Source organism: Seriola dumerili, unplaced genomic scaffold (genome assembly GCF_002260705.1).
Source record: "Seriola dumerili isolate Sdu_G_001 unplaced genomic scaffold, Sdu_1.0 BDQW01000109.1, whole genome shotgun sequence".
In the NCBI taxonomy this organism is placed as follows: Eukaryota; Metazoa; Chordata; class Actinopteri; order Carangiformes; family Carangidae; genus Seriola; species Seriola dumerili.
In genome coordinates, this window is record NW_019174364.1 from 1,111,223 (window position 1) to 1,133,821 (window position 22,599).

Sequence of the window (22,599 nt, forward strand, 5' to 3'; positions counted from 1 at the left end):
TTTATTTACCTCCAATAGACAGATTATATGCAGATATATATACATATACCTGTGTGTGTATGTATGTGTTATATATATATATACACATTTTTTTTTGGCCTATGCCATGCACCTGCTGGCAGGTAAGGATCATGATGTTCTTTTATTTATATATATAGAGAGAGAGAGAGCGCATCATCCTTTTTCAAGCACATTAGCTGTGGAATCCATGTTCTTTGACAGAGAGAGAGGTCAATGCAAAAACCTTCATCTAGACACAAAGGCTCGCTAAACTATATCTCATATAAATTATGAATCTGGAGGACACACTTTTCTTGCTCTTTCTAAGCTTTTTTTCCCCCAACAGCTGCTCCAATTGGTCATTAAAGTGAATTCCATCATCTTATTTAGAAGCACACCATCAAAGGAGCCATATGCACAACCGCTTTGTAATGGCTGTATATAATCTGGTGCCCTTTAACACTACGCTGAACACAAAATGATGTGGCAAAAAATAAATCTAATTACTCAGCCATTCAGCATCAAAAGCCGCGCCTGCAGAGAGGGCTCCAAAGAATATGGCCAAGAAACAAACAAGGAGGACTCTAGCTGTGTGTTTGGAGATAGGACAGAGAGACACACTGACAGCCATTTCCTGTTTTCATACACTGTTATATTTCCACTAATTATATGACAATAGAGGGGGTAAAAAAAAAAAACATTTTATATAACCCCTCAAAATATAAGACTATGACACATTTGCAAATTCATTTTAGATAATGAATGGTAATGGCATTGTAAATGATAAAATTTGAAAGGCACTAATAACTCATTCTCCGCACCACATAAAAAAAGAGTGGGATTTCTGCTTTAATCCACGAGCCAGAATAAATAATACCAAAAGGTTTCAGACTTAATACCCTTTATATCAGTGCTACAAGAGTTGGTGATGTCTGTTAATTTTTTTCCTGCGTTCCCATTATTACTTGCAGTCTGTTCCCCCTTTGTTTTTTTATGCCTTTTCTTTGTCTTTTGGCACTAATTGCATTGATAAATCAGTTGTGACCTTATGCCAAAAAACACGAGCAAGAAAAGTACCAATTTCTGCTTTTCATTTCATTTAAACTCTACTACTCAACTTTCTTTTCCCCATAGCTTGTCACTTGACTTTCATTGATGTGATATCCTTGCTACTAAATCAAAATATATAAATTGTGTTTTTATTGTATTTTGTATTTTGATTAATAACTGAAAAATGTGATGAGTAGTTTGCAAAATATATGTCATTTGTTTAATGTTTTGAATGTTAATTAATTGATGACTTGCAGCCATTTTTAAACATATTACTGTTCTTAAAAAACCTCCAGTCTTAAGGTTTTAAAGGCTACGCTGCTAATTCTATGTTGCACTTTCATAAAGTTTGATAAAGGAACTCACAATGATATAGTACACTGGCTACTACACTTCCCATAATGCAACCTGAACGCTTTTTGCTGGACCATATCTGGTAAATTCCACCTCTGTTGAACTCCACACCCCCACTTTGTAACACAGGCCTACTGTTCTGAAAATTTGTAGTAGCCAAGCATCATCATTCAGCATCCTCTGAAAGCTGCAGTTTACCTAAAAATAGCTATTGACCAAAGTAGATTTTGTTTTCTCTGATGGTCTGAAAAATCTTCAGCCTCTCAACCCACTAGAGCTTCCTGGAGGAGTTGAAACTGGATTTTAGAAGCATCAATGCACCGCCTCAATTCTGCACCAACTCTGTGACACTACTGAACTTGTGAAGACTAAAATACCTGCTGAATGTTTAAAGTGCAACTGTATATTCAGTCAAATCTACAAGCAAAAGTGAGTCTTGACTTTCATTTTGGTGTTCGAGGCCTTAATTATATGATATATAATTTCCAATAATAAAATATCTATTGGCTTGACAAGATTTCAATTTGTTGTTCTCTATAAAACCTCATCTGTCTAAACACTACAGTGACTTGCTGATTCTCCTACATTCAGCGCTGACCCTCGAGGCCCCATATTGCACATTTGTCAAAGTGTAGTGTAGCGACAGGATGTTTTACCTCTACAGGGAACCTTCTGCCACTTATGCTGTGTTCTGAGCCTGCTGATCCATTACTCTGGCCCCAGTGAAACTCCATCTTCTCAGCCTTAAAGCGGCCTGGCAGTCCAGCACCTCTCACAAAGTAGTCATCCTTCAGGAGAACAGCAACTGGAGACAAAAAGAAAAAGAAAAAAAGGAGAAAAAAAGAAAGAAAAAAGATGCAATCAAACAAAGAAGGAAAATTAAGTATACTCATCCAAGTGCAGCAAAAATGTAGATTAGATTCTACAGAAGCTGAGAGCTGCAGTGGCTCATCTCTTTTCTTTTACGCCTACTATCTCAAGATCACAACTTGATTCTCATTATCTAAATTCTCATCTGTTTATTGTAATGACAGCTCAATTATCGCAAAATAACACATTTAAATTCTGTGGCGTTCATATTTATCCTGATCCAGAGATTGTGCATTTTCTTATCTCTCAAGATATCAAACACAATCTGAATATTGTCTATAAAAGAATGACACAGCACCATTTCTACCTGCTTCGGACACTGATTATTGCACTGATCATTTGTTAGTCAATGTCTCCCCATGATATTTGTCAGTCTGGGCTAAAAACTTGAATAGACTCTTAGGGAACATCAGTGTGGTAATCCAAACTTGGCAACGATGACACAGTAGCTCTGACTTGTTTTAATATCTTAATGTATGTATGCATTTCCTTTTCTTTTGTTGATAAATTTGGATTGCAATTAAGCTGCCTTGAACACAGACTCTTTGTTTTATTCTGAAATTATTACACAGCAAAACTGATCAATGTGCTTTTATCCTTTCATTAGAGGTGATTTAAGAGGGGCCAAGAAGCTGTAAAGTCTCAAACGATCTGGACTTTGAGGGAAGTAAGCGTTGCCAAAGGGTATTTTGCTACCTGATGACCCGCAGTCTGAAATGGTTTGCATCTTTAAGACACTCTATGCAGGGAATCATTTCATGGCTGGATACAAAGTCAGTGGTGGCCACTGATGTGCCCTTCAGAGAGAGCACCTGCCGGCCTCCTCCTGTGGCCTTCACGTCCCATCAGTTGACTGTGGGAACCTACATAGTGAACAGCTTCAGACAAAGCGGTTCTCTCTTTAACTTGTTGCATGCTTCACTAGGAATACATAATGGCATTCACCTGCTTTGTGATCTTCTTCCACCTGGTAGCTTTTTGAAAGGCTGTAATGCCATCGCTTCAGTCTGTGAAAGCAGCCATTGTAACATTTTCTCTCATGCAAGATTATTACCGCTTTCCGCATTGCTGAAAGTTTCTAAATAACATTTTTGAGTGGAAAAAGATTACATTTAGGCATTTGGAATTTTTGTGGCATTTTTATTTGGTGTCACTATCATTTATTTATGGAGGCCCTTCATAGGCTGTAAGGTAGATATAACATTATTTTATGCAGTTTCATAGATTTTAAAATACATATGTCTTCTGAAAATCACTTACTTATACACGGTTTTCTACCATTATACACTTACTGTGGAAATCTGTTTATTTTAACCTCTGTAAGAATTTAGATTTACAAAATGATTTTGCTTAATCTGCCAGTTTCCGTCTGAGCTTGATATGTCTATGAAGTTATTTAATTGAAGAAGCAGTCTGAATACTTCCTGAATGCACTGTAGTTAGGTTCCCAGGAGCATTCAATCTAGATTTGTTTCTCCAATATTCTCTAAACTGCCTGCGAGAAGCCGGAGAGTCAGGAAGTGAAGCAGTACGTCAATACGTCTCCACTATGTGAGACATGTTTTTGCAAAATCAAACTCGACAGACAAAAGTCAAAAATGACTACTTTTGCAAGATATTGGTGTTTGCTTAGAGAGCACTGACCATATCAAACATCACAGCTTTGCATGCTATCTGCCAAAAAAAAAAAAAGAATCAAGTTTCACCAATTCATCTACATTTCTTACCATACACTTCTGAAACTGAAATGGTTTTTAACGGTCATACGCTTTTCAAAATTCATAGCAGCCCATGTAATTCTCCTCCTGAAGACATTTCTGCTGTCATGAGGTTTTCATTTGCCAACAGCAATTTGGATTCACCTTAAAAGTTAAGTCTGTCTGCTTCTGCGGAAGCCAACATTTGTAAATGTAGCCTACTCAGCAGTGTCATATAAGGGTGAGTTTGAGCTGTGTTAGTTCATCTCAAACACCATCATGACGAGGCAGATTATCTTCCTTCTGTTGTCCTGGCCAAGGTTACATGTTAATGTATCTGTAACCCTTTAACCATGTCTACATTTGACATCATTAGCCAGATTAGACCCGGTGCTCTGTCGGCTGATCCTCCCTCGTTACAGAGAGATTTAGTCAGCCTCTCTGGAGAAGGACAGCCCATTTTTAATCATATCACAAAAGCAAACCAAGAGGATGAGCATGTACAAGCAAACACAGACTGTCAGTAAACACAGACGACATGATGAACAAGCTGTGTAGAGAGAATGAATGAAATCAAGGCAACAGAAACAGATCACCATTTGATAGATAGCAGGAAGAACCGTGAAGAAAAGAGTGTGAGCTCCAGAGAAAAAGGAGGGAAGAGACAAGGAGATCTGAGGAGAGGAGAACCTCATATGATGAGGGATGAGCTGAGCCCCTGTCGCGAGGCAAGGAAGAATCTGCCAGCAGTATTAACGTGCCAGTGCTGCTTAAGCTGATGGCCCACAGCATGAAGGAAAAGGTCTTAGATGCAGGAGATTTCCAAGATTGAAAGCACCAGGTCAAAGTGAAAATCAGTGTGCGTAAGAAAGAAGTACCCATCACATGATGATAATTGTGCAGCTCATTTGCAGACACGTAAAACATTTACAGTGATGGAAATAAATCCCTGCTATTGCTGTTGTTGAAGTGGTGTAATCCTGTGCGCAGCACAAGGAAAGTCAAGGATAGGGGGTGCTGGCTGGCCCTGGGAGTTTCATTAGAAATGCGGCCCTGGGTGTGTTTGAACCCTCTAACAGCAGAGCAGGAATTAGAAGCTTAGCCAAAAAGACCTTGAATCACAGCCTGTGAAAGAAGAGGAGTATGTGTGAAAGTAAATCCTTGATCAATGCAAATGTCTCTGGGGTCCTCCGATTCCTCATGAATTTGGTTGAGAGTTGTTTGAAATTTTACTGAGAAATGTTTTGTTGAGGAATGCGGCTTGAATGGCGGCCAATCAGCTCAATCTCAAAGCGGGTCAAGGCACAAGGGAACGTTGTGAAATCAATCGCACTGAACTTTTAAGATCTATTCACTCAGTTCTTAATTAAAACATTGACTTTTACATAGTATGAAGTTAAAGCCCGTCTGAGCAGGATTCCAAAATCTCCACTACACCACCCCCTAGTGGAAACATCAAAAAAAAAAAAAAAGACACCGGGGGACACAGGGATGAATGCTAGTGAACGCAGCACCATAGTCAACTTTACTATTTTATCATTTTCTTGTAGCTTTTTTTTGCTTTCTTACCTATAGACTTTAAAACTTTTCTTTTTCCTTAATTACACCTTACCTACAATTATGAGAGCTATGGTAATCACTCCTCCACACAGTGATAGAGGCCTATAGGTCCAGTTCACCTGCAGAGCGGCTGCCCCACACTTAACTCCTGTAACACCTTGCATGAGTAATGTTTTATCTGTAAGAGTCACATTTTAATGCCTTTGTTCTTTATTTGTGAAGTGAAAATGGGACTTTTCCACACAGTCAGGGAAATAAAAAGTTTGTCCTGTTCATAGTTAAATAATCAAATCAGTGTCTCTCCTACGCAGCTGCTGAAAGTGCTGTCAGACAAAGTAGAGAAGGTTGTACCAGCGTCTGGTTCAAAAGTGCTTTAGCCAACTTAGCTAACAATCAGCACAAGAGCTGAGAGCACTGGAGCAACGAACAGAAATGAGTTTTGCAGATCTTCCCTCCGTTTCCATCACCTCTTTTTGTTTCTACAGCTAGTGTTGTTGGTATTGGTATGAGCAATACGTGTATTGAATGTACGTCTAAAATGATCGTATTCTGGAGCCCCTCTAACTGAAGGTCATACCTTTGAAACCAAACATTTGAGAGCACAACAAAACTTATTTGTAGCAGTCCGTGGAAAGAAAGGACTGAGGGACCAGAAATAAGTAGCTGCATGATGAGTAACAAGAATATGAAGGATGAATTTCTGTTAGGATCAATAACTAACTCTGTCTTTAAAAAAATCACCCACAAGTCAAGTGTAAAGTGAATCAGATGCAACATTAAAAATAAAGACTGAGGAGAGTTTATACACTGTTTTTTTTTCTTTTTTACCTTATTCTAAACTTTGGTTTTTGGGGTGCAGTATAGAGCATCAGCAAACCAATGAATGCACCAGGGAGCCACCAAGCTGCATCCATCTGGTGACTGGTCCATCCATCCATCCATCCATCCATCCATCCATCCATCCATCCATCCATCCATCCATCCATCCATCCATGTATGTTATTTAAAGTTGTTGAATATTTAAAAACACACACTATATTATGAAAGAATATTTTATCTTGGTAATGTAGTATTGCTTTACTTTTCAATCAAATAAGTTTCAATAGGCAATAAAGCCTACCTGTCATGTCATTATAATCCCAAAAGTAAATGGGTGACAAGCTGATATTAAATCAGTTTCCCAATACTGTTAGGTGAATTTGCTAAATATTAAGTTGACCTCCTCTAAATGGCCTTTGCATAATAATATTTTGTGGTAATGTGGTTCTATTTTCTGGATTTTCACAGTGCTCACCAATCTAAAATTCCCTCTGTACTTTATGTGCCCAAAATTACAGCCAGCCGTGTTATTTCCATCTCTGTAAATAAGCAGCCCAAAGCATTGCTCAGCTGTCCCAATGGCCTTGGTTGTCATGGAGGCTAACAACTCTCATTATGATCATACGCAAAAGATGACACAACTCTCTGAGAGAAACGGTACCAAAAGCAGAGGAGATCAATTAAGGTCAGGGTTTTCACACCAATGGTCCATGGATTTGCTGATTGGGAAAAAACATTGAGGCAATAGTTTGAAGTAGCAGTTAATCAAGTAAGCCTCAAAATGTTTCTGTAAACAAGGCATGCAGGCTGTGTACAAAAAGGATGGTGAGAGATAGGGGCACAGCACAATGAAGGCAAATAATAGAGGAATTACTAAAACACAGGCAGATTTACAACAATGGTGGCAGGCTGTTACTATCATGCATGGTTGTTATGCCTTTCACAGAAATGTTAGAGCTTGGTTTTGAAACTTGCCATGAGAAATACTTAAAATCTATGAGTTGGGGATGTTTATAATTTCTAAGCGTGATGTACTATCGTAGTAGCACTTAGTTTGATTTAAACTACAAGTGGTTGCTGTATACAATTGTACATGTATTGTTATATTTCAATGCCACTACACTGTGCATTCTGAAAGTGCTCAGACCCATCCATTTCGTCACATTTTGTTATGTTGCAGCCTTAAAATATCATTTTTTCCCTCATCAATTTTAGAAATTTCTAAAATTCAGTTTTTTGCTTTGTCATTATGGGGCTGTGACCGTAAATTGATGAGAGGAATGTTTTTTTGGCATGAGGCTGCAACATAATGAAATGTAACAAAATTGAAGGGGTTATGGAATGGAAAACTTTCTGTAAATTCAGTCTGTTGGTTGGTTTAATTAACTAATTCTGTGAATTTAATACTTGGAAAATGAAAGTACTTCATCTCAGTTATACAGAAGTCCTGTAAGGATGTTGCAGCACTGCCTGTAATGCTCTCATACAACCAGGGGTACAATATATTAGGATAAGGATAGCAACCTCAAGTTAAACTGTATGGAAACTGTCAGTTTCTATATAGTCTCACAGTATGTTGTCATTATATTGTCATATTGCACCCTACACGTCCTGGTATCATTTGAAACTAACAACTATTGAAATCATTATCCTACCAATAAATTAGCATTTTGGATTTTGTTGTTATATTATTGCGAATTTAATGGAGTCTACAGACCCAATAAATCTCATAATTATATTTGTACCATCTCATTGTATTATCAGCTTATTAGTCATCTCTAAAGCACTTTGAACTGCACTAACCTGTACGACAGCTGCTATACAAAGAAAGTTGACTGAACAAAACAAGTTGTGGGATGCACACCTGTCTTTCCTGTGTTTTTCATGGTGGTGTGGTTGGAGGACTCCGTGTTGAACTTGTCGAGCACAAGCTCTTGGTACTCCTCTGAAACCAGAGCTTGTTCATCTGCGATGTCCACAGGTGATTGGTTCTTCGCAGCACATTCTGGATATGAGGCTGCCCACCCTCGAGGTCCATGGCTTCCTGCAGGAACAGAAGACACAAGAACCAATGAAAAATGTAGACCAGCCCCCAGAAATCACCTTAGTCTAAGGATACTCTAACGCACACAAAATCAAAAACACTGACAATATTACTGCTACGAGAAGTAGCAAGGTTTCAATATGCTCTTAATGAAAATGGAGAAAAATGAGGACAATGATTCTTTCATATTCATTCAGCTGCATTGCCCTCACCCCCACCCCATCTCCCGCCACAGCTGAGAAAACATGTAAACAATGAAAATTCATCATCTAGCTACAGGCAATTCCAGTGTTGATTGTCTCTATATGATATAAATATCCAAATGAGGCATATTCCTACAGTCCTACACCTACTGAAACTGTGCTGAGCATGAGTACCGAATTAATGCCTGTGATGTGTTTAATAAACAAAAAATAAAAATAAAAACATTACACCAAATAGGCTATTCAATAGAAAATACTCCACTTTAAACAATCCATGTGCAGTGTGTGCTGCAAACTAACTTCCTGTAGAATCCCCATCCACTGTCTGCTCTTTTAATCCTCTATCCCCTACAGTGGCACTTCTACAAAGGAATAATCCACAACCGACAGGGGTCCCCTTGATCTCTTCGCGGGTACAATGGGCCAGTGCAACAACAAAAGCTGAGGGATCAGGGGAACAAGGAAGCATGCATGGATTTTAACTTTTCTGGGTTAACACAATATTCATGATCCCATTCCCTACAGATATAGGGCAACTTCGCTGCTGGCTCATAAAATGATATGAGAACTCCTCTTTACGAAAACACCCTGGATCAAGGGTGGCTTTATGTCTTGCTATGTATAAACACCTTGCAGCCAGACACTGTGTGTGACTCCCTCAAAAAGACGACGTGATTTAGGATTACTTTGAAATATCCAGTGTTTTACGGCGTCAACCAGTGAGCAACCATAAACATGCACCACGGGGCGTGCAGACACAAACAGGAATCGTTTCATCCATCTCTCCATTGAATATGCCACTAGGTTCGGAAAAGAGTGCACTATGAAATGTCTCAGTTTTGTCCGGTAACTTAAATTAACATCAATTGTCTTCTAAATACCACCTGCAAGATTATGGATTTATAAAGGTCTGGATTGCAGGCAAATGTTGGAATGGATTTGAGCTGCATCTCTAACTAATGACAGCATTAGAAAGGAGGATTAAATTTGTCAGTCATGACTTTAGACTCACCAATATGTCTCTACCAGTACAACTCCAATATTCCATACCCTGGAAAAGAGCCAATTATGAATGCAATACTAATACTATAAGGCAGGAGAAAGCTGCTTGCACAAAGGATTTATATAAAATGGAGGAAATGTTTTCCATATTCAAATAAAACTGCTTTTTGTACAAAAATATTTGTTAAGCCTTTATGTGGAAAAAAAAAAAAAAAATCTATTCTCTTCCTTTCCATTCGATTTGTGATTGCGATAGAAGCAATATTTTTTATACCAACACAGCAGCCAATCACACCCTGTCATGTCATGTAAACGCCCTGCTACCTCACTGAGAATCAACAACCCAATCAATATGGGAGAGCTTATGAAGAAAGTCGTAGATCTAACAAGCAAAAGAGAGGGAGGTATTAGCTTTGGCTAAATCCCAAACAAGGGGGTCAGAAAGGGGACGGTAGTGGGATTCCAATGTTGCTTGGTTCTGTTCAATATGGAACATTCAATACCAACTCACAATTATTTTCCATTCAGCTTAAAGTCAAAAGAAAATTGACCCGTTTTGCTTTTGTTTCTCACTTTCTATGTCATAACTTACTGAACATGGATATCCGTTCATTAATTCTGGCACTATTTTATTGGATAAAGGACTTACAATGAAATAAATCTCTATCTTAACTCTAAGGCCATAGAGGCAAAACCAATGCACATCAGTGTGTATAATCGGCCAATAGTAGCTTATCGCAGCTAGATATCTGTATTGGTGTACATGTTGGCCAATAGTAATTGAAATAGAAAAAGAAATGCTAAAGTAGGTCTGAGGGATTTTAGAAACAATTGTGTCAACATCACATCGTTTGTCCACTGGACTGAAAAGTTGATTCATGTGTTCATTCAAGTGTAAAACAAAACCTGGATCTGTATCCTGATTATTTTATGTCATGTGTTAAGGTAAAAAAAAAAAAAAATATATATATATATATATTACTATTGGTCAATACATCATTATCAGATTATTTGTAATCCCAAATCTTGATATCAGTATTGGTCTAAAATAAATCCAGTATTGTTTGGATATAAAATGTATTAATCAACATTGCGACGTGCAATGTGGAATGCCCACACAGTTCCAGTAAATTCAAGTAAATGTCTCTGAATGTTTCTAGGACAAATATTGAAGCACATACTAAAACTCTGTAGGGTAAGCTGTACATTCATACAGTTCTGGGAAATATTGTTGATAAAGTAGTACACACTCGAGGCAGTTGTACAATTGGTTTTGACTAACTTCCATCCCATTTGGGTTTGCAGAAAATATATATTCTCTTTGGCAGAGCTTTCTGAAAAACAGTGCCTGCAGTTGCTTCAAACATTTGCCATGTCCCTAACCAACAAAGTGCGCTATGTGGGCTAACAACAATATAAAACACTGAGAAATATCCTGGATCTCCAGTGGGCAATTTCAACCCCTATTTTCTTGCTTTTCTTCTTTCTCCTCTTGAGTGAATTGTGGCAAACTACAAAAACCTCCTCCGATGCTACTGAGATATATAGGGTGTCACAAAACTTGACTGACATATCTCAGAACAACACCAAATTCCAGGGGTCAGCTGTGTGGAGACAGATTAGATGTTCACTCAAAACATGAAAGGATGTTTTAAAAGAAACATCCCTACATTTATCATTGGTTGGCCCTGCAAAAACAAACAGAGCTATGACATAAAAATCATCAAACAAACAAAAATGTCATTTTCTGACCTCAGAAACACATGACGTAGTGAGTTTAGTGTGCTGAGGCCACTCAAGTGTTTCACAGGTCACTTTTATTCAAAGTGTAACAAGAAAAGTGTAATCTTTTGCTAATTTTCCATTCAAACACACATTACATCTCATTTACTGCTAGAGAGATAATTCTGCCTTTCAAGAACAGAAAGGGAGGAGCAGCACTAAAATCAGATAAGTGAGGGTTGCACAGCAGTCGATTAATCTGTCTCATTGCCGTCCATCAGAATGACTATAATCCTAGTGGTTACGCCTTTTCCACTGCAGCCCTGCCACTCTGTAAGGCTGAGGTGAACAAATTTAAAATAAGTATGTGTTTTCTAAAGCATTACCTGCCACATTTGCAGCTACATTCAGCATGCGTCTCCGAGAGAACAGCTCACACACAATCGCCTGCATGACACACTTCTCGGAGCGAAACTCATTTATTGGAGCAATCAGGTCATTCATGCAGGATACTGATAGTTTTATATACTTATGATGGACAGAGTTGGATGAAGTACACTGGTGTTACACCTCGCCTTCCAGGAATATCACAACATTTATCAGAATTTATCAGTAACCATTGTTGCAGGGGAAATTCATCTCCTCCATAGCAGTTACTTAGCCTGGTTCAAGATCTCTGAATCACCTCTCGCATCTGTGATGTGCGGTGATTCAAAAGGAGTGAATGAAGTGAATCAAAATGGCAATTCGGTGTGATAATCATGCTCGTACAGTAGCTGTCTGTCGTTATGATTACAAATGTGTTTGTTTGAACCTTGCGACCAGTTGTAGGTTGGAAAAATAAAAGGAGAAACTGTCTCCAGTTCCACAATAACTATAACTTTAACCATGGTACTTGATGCCCAGCTGTTCCACACAAAATGCCCAGCGGTAGCAAACTGTAATTGTACAGAGCAGCTTGCAGATGTGATTGTTTGGTGTTGTATGACTAAAGAGAAGACTGTCAGCATAAAATTCAAAAGCGTATTATCAATGATACGTAACAAAGCAGAAACATAGTCATAATACTGAAGACGAAGCACATTTGTTTTAACCTAAAGGTAATAAGATTAGCTGATTTTTTTCTGTTTGCATCATCTGTACTTTCAACAAAGACACACACGGAGGTTAGATACGATATCACTAACAATTGAAAGGTGTATGGAAACACAACAGAACAGCACTGCAACAAATCCTACCTTTGTAGAGCTTGTAATGTTCTATATTTGTGGAAACTGTGAAAGCAAGGTGTGATTACTTTATTTCTGAGGCATTAGCTCGTGCTGTTTTTTGGTGGATCGCATTATATACTGTTGGTGTTACTTGTTTGTGTTATTTTCTGTAACCCCTGTACAAAACCCTGTGTGGAATATATTCAAGTTGGATCGTGATGGGAACCAGATGGAAAAATGAAGGGACTCTGATGGAAAAAAAGTGCCAAATAAACATTATAGACTGATTCATCTTGTCAGCTGTTTACAGTAGCAGCGACAGCTTCTAATTGCAAGAGATGAGTGAAAAGTGGCTCGTTTGTGTCGTCTGATGTCCTTGAAGGATTCGCACAATGTTGCGTTTGCATGTGTGTATACAGGATGTTTTCACATTAATATGAATACTATAGGCAGCAGGTCAACTCAGAGCGTTTCAGAAATGTGGCAGCAGCAACATACAAAATGAGATGGATTTAAGCAGGTTTGATTCTAAAATAACCATAAGCCTACATTTATCCCTGGGCCTTCAAAAAATTCATGGTTCTGAAAACAGTTTTTATCAGTTTCTGCATTTTTACGCATACTACTTCCACTTTATGATTTGCCAAACAATGTGTTCAATGGAAAAGAAGCTACCTGACATTTTCACTGTTCTCAAACCCTTTCACATGTTTTGATCAATGGCAGCAGTCCGATGAGTCCGATGACAAAACGTCACATCTGCATTAGGTTTTTGAGAAATTCAATCATTCCTTCCTGCATTGGGCCAGAAGTAGAATGAGTGATGTTTATAATGTTCATTCGGTTTGTTAATCCGACCTGCTCTGGGCTCTCTTCTGTGTGATATGACACCACTCTCTGTTATCTACTTGTTTTAAGTAAAACAGGCACATGTTTCTCTCAATATGGTACTTTCAGTTCCAGGTGTCATCCCATTAACCTTGGGATAAACAGCTGTGCCTGTGCTACCATGGCAACGCTGACAGAATGGCGATTGCCTTGTCATTTCCGTTTTGTCCCTCTGAGAGAAAGCATCCATGCCGTATGCTGCCTGGCAGACCTCCCAGAATTGGCACACGAGCACTTGCAAAAATCTGCGCTGATCAGTCCATATGTATGAGTAGTACTGACAACAAAACATGGCAAAATTTCTGCAATTATTTGATACGACAATGTTATCACTTTTGTCAAGATGAAAACTCACTTTATCAGCAGTGTTTGTTAAAGTGGGTTGTTTGGCACGAATGGAAGGTATGGTGCTGATGAATTTTTTTTTTTTTTTTTTTAAATACATTTGTTAACACATTTATTTAATTTCAGGTTTGACAAATTGACACCAACCAGCTCCCCTGTTGAGAATACTGTACATACACTGCAATTACAGCAGACAGTAACCCAACATGTTAAGAGTGTTTAGTGCAGTAAAAGTCTTAGGCAGGGCAAGTCCAAGGAGCTAGTCTGTCATAACACAGGCATATTACAGTCCTATCTATAGTAAACTGTAGCACCATAGCTTCTTTTCACAAAACAAACTGACAGATTTTGTCTCGTCCTCCAGCATCACTTCACTTCACTGTCTCTGCGTTGTACACTTTACATACTTCATGGCAGCTATGTGACCTCATGGCTGAGCTGTGATGAAGGAAAAGGGAAAGAGCTCAGAACACGGCTGAATAAACTGAGGAAGAGGAGAACTGATTCAATCAACTGACTGACACCGATTGTGTTGATTGTGATTATTATATTTATTATATCTATTTACTGCTAGCTGAGCAACAAATGGCCCCTCGGCGGATAATAAGGATTACCTTGAACCTTGAACCTTGAATTGTGAGTGTTTAACAATAAAAACTTCACTCTTACTGCTGCATCAGCTATAACAAACAACACACAGGGATGTTTATGGTCTACACTGTCACTGTCGCTTGACCACAGCTTCACAATTTCATGGTTTCCCAAATAACTTGAGTGGGGCTAAATGGAACACATCTTTTCTGCATGTATCTGCAAAGCGAAATTCGGTTTGTCATGCACAACTTTCTTGCCGTGTGATCAGCAAGAAATGGCCTCTTGAAAAAAATAAGAACAGTGGAAAAATGTACTCTCTCTCATGAGCTTCAGTTTGTCAATGTGCCTGAATGTATTTGATACTGCATCAGCCCGCATTCAACTACAATCAAAGTGAGGAGAATCATCCTGGCAAAATTGGGGCAGCCAATTTCAGTGACTGACTGTTCTCCAGTCTAAATGAGGTCATGCTGCCAAAACTACAAAATCTTACGTCAGAGTGAAATATGTGACTAAACAGTTCAACCAGGAACAAGGTCTTTTTCACTGTGATTATTGTACGATTCAACAAGTATAACATTGTTAATAAAAGTTTCAACGTGCCCACAAAAGGTCTTACTGACACAAACAGTGGAAACTTTCACATAAATGGAAGAATATTTATGAAAGGGAATCATCAATTGCAATAATTATCCTTCCATCTCCTGTATGTGTGATTCTGTATTCACAGGGAACTGTACTTTCAAAGGAGTTTCTTGTCAGATTCCTTCACTGGCCGATCTGCATAAGACGACTCAATTATTAGTGAACCATGAAGGTAAAAACCATAATGCCCTCAGTGGGCGTCAGCAGGCTTCAAAGACAAGTGAGGGAATATGCAATGAAGAACAGTGAATGATTTTAACCTCGGAATTATAAAACTAGAAAATAATTGCAGAGACTGGTTCCGTGCTTTTAAAAGCTTTTTCTCAACATTGTCTAACATTCATTTCTCAGCGGAGATCGAAAGGAACAGGTACTCAATTTATCAGTGCGGTTTGTAAGAATGAAAAGAGTAACCTGGGGTCACTATGAGGGACACAGAGGGTGATGCATGAGTGAGTCTTCAGTTACACTTCACAAAATTAAAAGGTGCATGTATTTGACCATGTCAGTTCTGTGGCGAACAAAAGGGCAGAAGCAAAAGAGCAGACCAAAACTGGTTCGTTTGTATTCCTACAAACACACACTATTACAGAGCCAGCAGCCAAACAATGAGAATTAAGTTAACATTACCTTGGTTCCCTCAACAAAATCCAATGGGATTTTTACATTAGCTACATGCTAAAATGCTAACTAATTTGCAGGTTTTAGGGCTCTTTCCTGCAGCACTCTGTAGCACCAACAGACATCAACACTGAAGGCATCTGTGTTCACAGATGAGCACAAGCTAGACGGTAAGGCAGCACATACTGTCATAAAAATCACAGTCCTCTATACGTTGAAGTTGCAAAAACACAACAATCTTGTTAAAAAGTTCATTTGTTCAGCCGAGACACACCAAGCAAAAGAGAGCAGGAGAATGAGAAGGAGAGAGAGAGAAAAGCCATCACTTACTGCTAAGCTAAAGTAACTAGCAGATATGAATAGTATGTGAACAACAGTGGAATTAGTGAGAAAGTCGCTAAAAGAAAGAGAGAGCTACGAGTGATTAAGCAGAACTAGTGTACATTTAAATGTGTAGTGCTGTGCTGTGCCAAAGGAATAATTGTCCTTCTATATCCTGTGAATCCTTGGATCAGTCAGGGGAAAGTAAAACGCTGTGGGTGAGAACAGGCTGCTAAAACAAAGCTGCACCAACATTTGAGCCAATACATCTGCCTCCAGATGTTACTGATCAAGTAGCAGAATTCACATACATGTTGGTAAATTATTCAAATTTCTGCCAGATATCAAACTGAACTAAGTCGTTCTTATCCACAAAAAAAGTTTCATTTTACTTAGTGCACCTCCTCTACTTTTCTTAATACTGAAAATGATCAACTTTACTGATAACTCAAGAATTTATTCTATATATAATTTTTTTTAAACGGGCATAATCAATATTACAGGCCACATTCATTTCTTTATGGAATTATGGATTTCTTTACATATTTAACCCTTTTATCTATCAAACAATGCCTCCCTTGTTTGTAGACCTATGGCAAGAATATCATATCTGACAAATATAATAAAAACTTATATTTGTAACTTACCATCATTCTATCCAATCTAGAACTACACTATCAGCTTCCTTGGAGTTACTGCAGACAGCAGCTGTGACAGGTGATTAAAGGTCGTGCTGTTCTGGGAGATAGCTGGCAGGGGGTTCAGATAAGATAACTACTTTCACCCCAAGTGCTATGCCAAAGCCCAAGTGACACAAAAAGAAGACAAGATCCAATGAATCATCACAGCCAATGGATCATCAATAATCCTCTCCTATCTCAACCATCAAAATGAAACTCAACTGGAGTCATTTTGAGGTTACACTCCCTTTTGCTGATTCTGCGGGTCACTTACTGACCCAGGTTACATAAGTTCAAATTGGTTTTTATATAACAGGGAGCCAGTTACTTTAGATTTTGGTGATGACTGATATGATAAGACACAAGTTTTGTTAACTTATTCTGTCCTTTCAGTTTAAATTATGAGACAGATTTCCGAGCCTCTGACAGCTTCTTGGGGTTGTCCGAAGTGGTACTTCACTTAGATATTAATCAGCTTTATTAGTCTGGAAGATCTGCATTTATCTATCATTTCCCACAGCTGCAGCCCAAGTCACCACTATGCCTCTAGCATAGTCAACCAAAAGCCGCACTATGCTGCTGTCTGCTTGCCATGGAGGTTGTAGGCCAAATTAATTTCTTGTACAGTAACAATCTTCAAGCACAAACAAGCTTTCTGCCACTACATTAGACACGGAGTGCTTTGGATTTAACTCGACTTTTCTCAAAAGCTTTGCTCTCTTCAAAACAGTCTGCTTTTCTGAAATTGGTACAAGCTCCCACGACTTAACCAAAAAGAATCAGACAGGGTGGTCCTCTCAGAGGCAATAAAGCAAACCTATATCAAGAAAAATCTCCTCTTCTTTAGGCATTTTCTCTCAAGCATTTCATGGCAATCTAATGACCAATTAGCAGGACTGAAGCCAAATGATCTAAAGAGATACAGTCCAGGACTAATTTCTGGCCAGATTACAGTTCATCTTTTCCTTTTCAACCATTCTTTTGTGCTACTAGGTGTGAGTTTTGGGTTGTTTTCCCACTGTAAGATCCAAGACCTTCACCTCAAACCTAGTTTTCTGAAACTGGGTAAAACATTTCACTCTAAACCGCCTTGGTAATCTTCTGATTTCATCATTTCATAGACACATTCAATGCCTCCAGCACCAGAGACAGCAAAGCAGCCCCACAGCATGACAGAACCTCCACCATGTTTTACTGTAGGTAGAGTGTATTTCCTTATGTGCTTCATGTCATCGCCTATAAACAAACTGCTGTACTGCATTCCCAAAGAGCTCTACTTTGTTTTTTCCTCTGTCCATAGAAAATGATCCCAGAAAGTCTCAGGGTTTATCTATGAAAGTTTTTGCAAATGTTTCTCTTGCCTTTTTGTGCCTTCTCTTTCAATAGCGGTGTCCTCCTTGGCCTTCACCCATTGGCCCCAACTTGGTTTTGTATGCAGTGTATGGTGCCGGCTGAAATCACTACTCCAGATTGCTCCATGTCAGCCTGAAGCTCTTTAGATGTCTTGTGAGGTTTTTTTTCACAATCTGTACCAGCCTACACAGACTTCCCTCATTGAGTTCTTTGTAGCACCAGGTCCTGGAAGCAACTTAACAGTTTTATGGCTGTGAAAACTCTTGATAACATTATGAACTGTTGGAACAGGGATTTCAAGATCTTCTGTGATTGCCTTGTAGCCTTTAGAATTGTGAAGTTTTCTGATAATAACATTTCTGATGCTGTCAGGCAGCTGTCTTCGCCATTGCAAAAAAAAAAAAAAAAACTGGAAACAATCAGGCCATTTAAAGCAGTAAAACTATCATTCATTGGTTAATTCAGGTCAAGTCAACACAAAATTAAGCACAGGTGAGTCTTAGTTTTTTTACTTTGTTTGAGGAACCAATTTAAATTCATCAAAAGGGTGCCAATAATTGTGTCCAGGGTACATTTTTGTGTTTATATTATTTGACTGTTATGCAGGTTTTGCTTCGACATTTCTTAAAAGTTTCTGGTTATACAAAATTGGTTCATTTGCATTTATTTCTGAAGATGTTCTACATTACATACTTGAAATTCAAGGGTGCCAATAATTATGACCAGGATTATGAGTGGAGGTTAAATATCTCCTCTCCAGAAAAGTTAATAATCACAACCTAGAATGTAGGGCTGAACAATTACTCTAAATATTATCAAAATCGGAATATGGCCAAGTGCAATATCCAAATCACCAAAACTGCAATTTTTTTTGCTACAGGTTAAATGTGTCACTGTGGTGCTACTGAGACGCCACCCACCTACAAATCATGCTTGTTTGGTACAAGCCTCAGCAAAAATCACACCTGTCATTTTCATTTTTATTTTTCTGTGAAAATAACATGCAAAAGTGACCATTATAACTGAAATGACTCGCATCGCAATTTTTGACAAAAATAATCACAATATGATTTCTTTTGCATACCGTTCAGCCCTACTATGATATGATATGATTTCACCCTCAGTGTTGCCAAATGTGCACTAGAACATATTATGTGCAAATTTCCATATTTATGACATCATCACGCAACTATTGACATATTATACATATATATATATATATATATACACATTACACACAACTGTTATTCTCATCAACATGCACCTAATCCACCTCTAATTTCAAAAAACTACACAAAACTGTACAACAGCAGGACTAAAGTTTCATGAATAGAGAGAAATGTTTTTGTTTTGTTTTGTTTTTTTAAAGAAGTCACTCCAGGGGTCTTTAAAGTCACCAAATCTAGCCACATGTTGAACCTTATTACACATTACAAAAAAAGTCATAGATGTCTCCATAACTACAAAAGAACAAACGATGACACAAGTAAAGCCCAGATACAACCCAGCAGGATAAGTACTTTGTATTCTGCTCTCCTGTAGGAAACCACTATCTTTCTGTTACGTTAGACAAACCGACACTAACTGGCAAGCACACAATGACCACCCAACACTAGGATGTCTTTTTTTACCTTGGTGTGAGCAGCTTTTTAAGTTACCAGTTTGCAGAGAACAGATAGTGTGGTGTGTGACTCAAGTTAAACAATCTAATCTGGAGACTTCGTCTGCAAAGCAAACAGAGATGTTAGTGTTGATTTTATTTGATTCCTTTATGGGCTGGGGAAATTACAGGGGTTTCCCTGAAGAAACAAAATTGGAGCACGTCTGTAAAAGTCCTTCAAATATAGTAGAAACATGGGAAAAATGGGAGAATTTGCTGGTATGGTACATCGCACTGCTTGAATAATTCAACCAAACAGCATCTTTTTTTAGCATTAGTATTAGTTCCAGTAACTAGGAAGAAGCTGAAAGGAAAATCTTCATCCATAGATGGTACACACAACTTACATTTACTAAGTAAGCATTTTAATGTGTCCCTGCACAATAGACTTGACATGAAACAACGACTATGAGGTTAAAAGGCTGATTTGAGGGTGTTATGAAGCCATGAGGGGAAATGTATGATTGCTTTAGAAAACAACTCTCTGAATTTAAAAAGGGACAGAAACTAATTGGTCATGTTAATATAAACTGAAAATAAGACATAATTTTTTTCATATTTGTTTGCAAATCCTTCCGCAATCAATGGCTGCCTGAAATCTGTAACCCCCTAGACAATCAGCAGACACTTAGTATCCTCCGTGGCGACGCTCTGCCAGAGCTGTACAAAAGCCATCTTCACTTCTTGCTGGTTTCAGTGGCTTTCTGCCTTCAGTCTGGTCATCAGCAAGTGAATTGCATGCTCATTTGGATGATTTGGCCAGTCAAGAGCACTCCAGTGTTTGCTCATAAAAAAACTCCTTAGTTCTCATCCTGTTCATATAAGACCATTGTTCTACTCCACTGTAACTTGATGGATTATTCACATCAGGAGCCACTGAGTCCTACACTGTTCACCCAGCATGAACACCCCCACCCCCCCCAAAAAACATCCTTAAAGCAGAAAAGTCCAGCACTTGAAGTAACTGTTAAATTTCCACCCAGTGTGCATTAACACGCAGCCCAAACAATGAAAAAAATAACAATGAAAGGCTGCACTGCACATCTTTATCAAATTTAAGTTGGTTCCGATTTTAGGTTACATAACGGTTCCTTTGAGGCGTTATCTTAACCCAGACATGTTTCATTATGCAATTAACAGAGTGACCTCATACCCCTCACTTCACCCAGCCATTCATGAGCTGGGCTTTACTTCCAGCCCATGTCTGCAGGAGAGGGTGGAGTAAAGACAAACAATCCATCCGTCTCTTCGCATATACAGTACAATGTGTCTCCATAAGTAAAGACAAAAGGTCCCGTAAAACTTAGGTACTGACTTCAAATTCTTAAATACACAGTACATTTTCCAAGTTGATTATTAATGTAATGTAAATCATAATTTGACGGTTGACTGCCTTTTAAAAATGAATGGTAGCAACCAATAACTCATTTTAAACACATTTATGCAACAACCACAGCGAAGAGATCAAATATTTTGGCGTTGATTAGGTGCCTATGTGAGACCTAGCATTCAAAATTTAAAGTAGCACCAGAATTATTGGTATCACAATGACTTAAACTGTGAAAGACAGACAATATTTAAAATAAACTCTACATAAGCTCACTGTTTCTTAGTGTTCAGTGTAGCAGACTATACAACCATTGATTTCAGGTGGTCTTGCTGAGTTCTGAGAAGTAGGCATCTGATAAGAATGGCGCCACAACTGTCTCAGTGCCTGTGCTCAATCTTTAATCAGGGGTCATTGTGTTCCACACAGCAGCCCCAAACACATAAAAGCAGGTAGAGGAAGTGGTAAATCATACAGGCATTGGGGTCTAATTGGCCACCAGAATGAGCTCAAGCCAAAATATTGTTTTCCCTTGGCGCTATCTGCTTCCATCTCGTGGACTTTCATAGAAACTGTGGCTTCCTGTTCTTGGGTGTTGGCCGCTGCATAAGTACAACATCCCCTAGTCTGTAAAAATAATCTACAGGACCTTGTGTAAAGAAAAAGAGGGACAGAAATACATTCTGCCCCATGAGGAAGAGCTTCCTCTACAATTCAAAAACTTTAACAGTTTCCTCTTCAATATGGCAGGAGGCCAACATGGCAACAAACGTTTCAGAAGCTTCAATTCTGAAGAGATCTCTGGGTGGTCAGCACGCAATAAATCTGACAGAAGTCTAAAAATGTTACATTTATTCTCATTAACTTTTCCCCAAGTAGGTTGTACTACTTAAAGTTTCGACTAAACCATCTTAATTTAATCATTGCAAATGTAACATATGTATTTGATGCCCAAACCTCACTTGACCCTGCATTATGTATATGAAGATATTCCCCAAACAACCAGAATAAGACATTAACCTACCCTCAGGGCCCGTCAGACTGTTGCACAACACTATTATTGAATATAATGGGTGTTACACAACCACCTTATGTAGCATGCTAGAGAAAGAGGAGATGGGTGCAGTTTGTAGGGCATCACTCTCTACGTGTCCCTGTCCATCTGATTTGCCTTAGAGCACAGCTGCTGTTCTGTGACGGGCGATGCAGGTGATTGGAGAAGCAGCAGCAGCAGCAGCAGGTGGACAGCTCGCTCTGTCAGATCAAACAGCTGTAAACCGTAGTATGTGTCTGCACTCATGTCCATAAAATAATTAGCTTAACTCTGATATCAACTTTTCAAAGCAGAGAGACAGGTGTGACCGGAGCGATCAGAGTCCACTGCGCAAGTCTCGACGCTCATTGCATGACAGCCTTGTGTAAAAGTGTTTATATTGTTAAATGCTAATTTAACATGATTTGTGAAGCTAAAACACCAACTAAGTGACGTCTCTGCCGAGCAGTATGTAACTCACTTTAAGAAATAATATAACACTGGGTGAAAGTTAAGGTAGCAAAAAGCGTGAATTCAAAAAAGAGATAGGGCAAATTCTCCCTGAGCACCCAGATTTGTCAAGCCTGCTTTTACATGACA

General features: G+C 38.6%; 1 protein-coding gene across 1 annotated transcript in view; it reads right to left on the minus strand.

Moving 5' to 3' along the window:
• Window positions 1–11,825, minus strand: part of LOC111222827 (receptor-type tyrosine-protein phosphatase gamma-like) — a 47,911-nt gene extending 36,086 nt beyond the window's left edge. Inside the window, exons 1-3 of the mRNA XM_022746682.1 lie at window positions 11,708–11,825; window positions 8,215–8,394; window positions 2,061–2,209 (exon numbers count right to left, since the gene is read on the minus strand). Of these exons, the coding sequence (XP_022602403.1) occupies window positions 2,061–2,209; window positions 8,215–8,394; window positions 11,708–11,825 (447 nt within the window). The remainder of the gene's footprint in view (window positions 1–2,060; window positions 2,210–8,214; window positions 8,395–11,707) is intronic.
• Window positions 11,826–22,599: the final 10,774 nt, after the last annotated feature.